The following is a 4328-nucleotide window of genomic DNA, read 5'->3' as shown; positions in this document are numbered from 1 at the left end:
GCCAGTAGATATCATATTTGAACAAAATAAACGTCCTCGGCTAAAAAATCGATTAAATCTTCTCATCTCCGAGGAAAATTAAGGGCCAACTAGCTACACTGGACAGATCCTTCGGGAAAAATCAATAACAATCAGGTGATCTTTTCGTAAAATTAATCGATATGTAATGTCAATTTTCTCGATTGATAGAGCAAAGAGAAATGGCTTCAATTACCAAATATTTGATGGAGTGACGAAAGCAATACAATTACAATGTTGGACAATTTCTTTGCACAGGTATTTTGTTAAATTTATTACATTAATCAAAGGAACGAGTTTCCTTGTTGATTTGCCGTAAAGACAAAACACTAATCATAACAGTGAGATCCTTCTAGTTAAAAAAAAAAAAAAAAAAAAACCAATTCTTTGCACAACAAAAATAGGAAGAGAATAAATCTAAGACAGCTTTAAAAAAAAGTGAAGAAAATGATTAAACAAATCAGACAAAAGGTAAAGTAAATGAAATATATTATGATTTGAAAACATAATTTAGTCTTTGTGGATTAGTTATTTGAATTCTAATCTTTAGGAATTAATTACTGAATACATCGAATTCCCCAGGGATTTTTTTTTACTTGCTATGTTTTCTTTACTTAGAATAATATTCCAATACTTCATTGAACCAATTGAACCCATAGAATCTAATTTTTCAAGGTAGGTGTTGTTTTTGAACTAATGGTGGCCCAGTAGTTTGCCGAGAAATTTAGAATTATGTCATTTTTCAGTTCACTTTGTTAAGTAGTTGTACTATAAATTAATAGCAAGGTTGATTATATGAAAGTGCTTGGAAGCATTTTAAAATACTTGAAAAGCAGTTTATGTAAAGGGTGAGGTAAGGTGCTTGAAATCATTTTTCCCACAACATCCCATTTATTTAAAAAGCAATTCAACTAGAAAGTGACAAATAGTTAGAGTGATTAGAATTTATGCAACCAAATGAAATGAATATTCTGGTGCAAACAAGTTTTTCATAAAGGAAAATTAATGCTTTCAAATAATCATTTCAAGATCCTCGCACTGTCAAAGAGCTCAAGTATATGGATATTGCCTCATTATGGTAATTTTACTACAAATAGTACCGATCAATATTATCACTATCTGGAATATTTTGGATGTGTTACCTCACGCTGATTGCTTTTTTTTGCCAAGAAAATTTAATTGAAGTCCTCAGAAATTCAAGAGAAGAAATTATTTGAGTTATTTGGTACCGAAATTGATATTGCTAGACTTTGTAGCGATCGATAATTGACTGTTTATTAATTTCTTCATAGAGTGAAATTTAAACAAAGTTCAACCTTTCAGAAATAGGCTATTTTCTGTGTCTCGCATAAACTAGCCGTGTAAATGATGGTCACTGATCTGCCGTTTTATTTGTCTCTTCATTCAAATTTTTCTGATAATCTGATCTGCCAGTCAGGGGTTGGCATTAGAAGCATCTTTCTGTATACAGCTATATAAGATGTGAAATGGTGCGGTCATTGAAAGATCACGCACTGCATCCATAGCGAGTGGCATTTTGGTTATCATATATTCCTTTGTGCAGTGATAATATTCTCTTCTCGGGAATGTTCAAAGAATGACTGAAATAGGTGGCTTTGTGGATAATTGATACCTTTTATCGATAAAAGGTTAGTAATAGTAGGTAGGAAGTAGTAAGCTATATTAATCCAAATTGACATATTACTTATGTAATAGGTAGACCATATGAGGCCTTCTCTGCTCTCTGATTTTTTAACCTACTTTTATCTCCGGTTATATTCAAAAGAAATATCCTGACGAGGTCAAGCGTGATTTGCATGTTAGACTGGAGCAGAACTTTCACAAAACTTTCCACACGGACTTATGGCCTAGAAAAGCCTAGAAATAGCCAAGAGTAAGATGTAGTACGTAGTAGCATAGTATAGCCCACTTTTCAAAATTGGAGCAGTAATGTATGAAAATGATAAATAGTGTCGTAAAATCAAGTGATGTCCATAATTTTGTCTGCTTTTATTTTTTCAAAGTGTTGGTGATTGAATATTTTCACCTTTTATCGTATTTTAGAGATGGTTGGGATTCCCAAAGAAGAACAAGAAATGGCAAACAGATCTTTCGAGCAGAAGCAAGAACATGAAATTATTGCCGAGGAGGAAAAAGAAGCGATTAGGACTTATGCACAGAAGCAGACTGTTGGGACTTCAGATCAAAAGCAAAGAAGAGCGACTGAAACTTCATCACAAAAACACGAAAAAGCAATTGAAAGTGATACTCAGAAGCAAAAAGAGGCAGTGATGTCGTCACTGCAGAAACGAGAAGGAGGGACTGGCACTTCTGTGAAGGAGGAAGAGGAAATACCTGGAACTGCTAACCAGGAGAAAAAAGAGGCAGCTGTAACTTCCGTACAGAAATTGAAAGGAATAATTGGAACTTTAAGGCAAAAACAGGAACAAGAAGCTGTAATTTCTCAGCAAATACATGAAGCAACACTGGTAATTCCGGAGCAGGAACCAAAAAAAGTAGCTGGACCTTCTGCGCAGAAGCAAGACAGAGCAATTAAAACTTCTACATCAAAAGAAAAAGGAGAAACTGTTGTGCGGAAGAAAGAGAGAGCAGTTAGAACTCCTGATCAGAAGAAAGAAACTACCAGGGCCCTCAGGCGAAGAGAACAAGGAACAGTTGAAATTTCAGGTCAGGAGCAAGGATGGAGAATTGGGCCTTCATATCAAAAACAAAAAGGGATAACAAGAACTCCCACGCAGAAACAGGAAAAAACTGGGAATGCGATGCAGAGGCAAGAATCAATACCTGTGCAGAAACAAGAAAGCGCAGAAACAATTAAAATTCTGGTACAAAAGAAAGAAGGAACGCCTGGTGCTCGGGTGCAAAAGCAAGAAGGTACAACTAAAATTCCGGTGCACAAGGAAGAAAGAACACCTGGAGTTCATGGTCAGAAGCAAGAAGTAACAACTAGAATTCCGGTTTTGAAACGGAAAGGAATACCTAGGACTCCGACGCAGAAGCAAGAAAGAGTAACTGGTACTCCAGAGCAAAAGCAAGAAAGAATAACTGAAATCCCAATTCATAAACAAGAAGGAGCATCTGGGCAAAAGCAAGAAAGAATAACTGGAACCACGATGCAGAAACAAGAAAGAACGCCAACACAGAAACAAAAAAGAACTGGAATCCCAGTGCAGAAGCAAAATAGAACAATTGGAATCGTAGTGCAGAAGCAAGAAGGAACAACTGAAACCCCGTTGCAGAAAGAAGGAACATCTGCAAGGAAGCAAGAAAAAATAACTGAAACGCCGGTTGAGCACAAACAACAAAGAATAGTGGGAACCCCGGTCCGGGAGGAAGAGGGAACACCTGCAAGGAAGCAAGAAATAACTGGAACCCCGATTCAAGAGCAAAGAGAAGCATTTGCGCAGAAGAAACAAAAAACAGTGCGAACCGCGGTGCAGAAGAAAGAAGAAACAACTGGAACTGTGGCTCAGAAACAAGATGAAACAGTTAAAACTCCGGTACAGAAGGAAGGAACAACACTCGGAACTCCGGTGAAAGACCAAGAGGAAATACCTGTGCAGAAACAAGAAGGAACATCTGGAACTCCTGTACAGGCACAAGAAGGAGCAACTAAAAGTGCTGTAGGAATGCGAGAAGTAGATGCAAAAGTTCCAGATGCCATAAAAAACGAAAACCTGAAAGAAGTCTCTACGGCAGGTTCAGTGCAAGCTGGACCAACTATGAGTTACATGCACCCACCAGCTGCACCATTTTTTCCGCCTCATGGAATACAGTTGATGTCGACCGAAATGCAGTTGATAGAAGCTCCTGGCGGGCATCTTTATAACCAAGTCTCTCAACAATATGGACCTGTTCCTGTTCCACTTCCGCAGCAAGCTGCGATACAAATTATAAAATCTCCTGTATATGGGCCGCTTTCAATTCCGCCATATCCAGTACAACCCCAAATGCAAATGGTGGAAACTCGTGCAGGACCGTTATACAGCCAAGTTCCACAACAATATGAGCCGGTGCCTGTTCAGCCATATCCAATACAGCCCGAAATGCAAATGGTGGAAACTCGTGCAGGACCATTATACAGCCAAGTTCCACAACAATATGGTCCCGTTCCTGTACTACCGCAACTTCCTCAGCCAGTTCCTCGATTACCTGCACTGCCAATGGCAGGAATTTCCACAGAGCCGTTACCTGGTCAAGTCGTGCCGCAATTTCCTCAGCCAGTCCCCGGATTACCTGTACCGTCAATGGCAGGGATTTCCACAGAGCCGTTACCTGGTCAAGTCGTG

The 4328-nt window shown here is 38.6% G+C and overlaps 1 protein-coding gene across 1 annotated transcript in view; it reads left to right on the top strand.

Annotated features, from left to right (window-relative positions):
* Positions 1 to 2084: 2084 nt before the first annotated feature.
* LOAG_16759 (F-box domain-containing protein) overlaps positions 2085 to 4328 on the top strand; it is a gene marked incomplete at both ends in the record, with an annotated part of 5440 nt that continues 3196 nt past the window's right edge. The window contains one exon of the mRNA XM_020449413.1: positions 2085 to 4317. Within this exon, the coding sequence (XP_020307072.1) occupies positions 2085 to 4317 (2233 nt within the window). The remainder of the gene's footprint in view (positions 4318 to 4328) is intronic.

This window comes from Loa loa, assembly GCF_000183805.2.
Source record: "Loa loa unplaced genomic scaffold supercont3.17, whole genome shotgun sequence".
NCBI classification, from domain to species: Eukaryota; Metazoa; Nematoda; class Chromadorea; order Rhabditida; family Onchocercidae; genus Loa; species Loa loa.
Note: the sequence above shows the minus strand (reverse complement) of the source record. Positions and strands in the feature narration are given on the sequence as shown.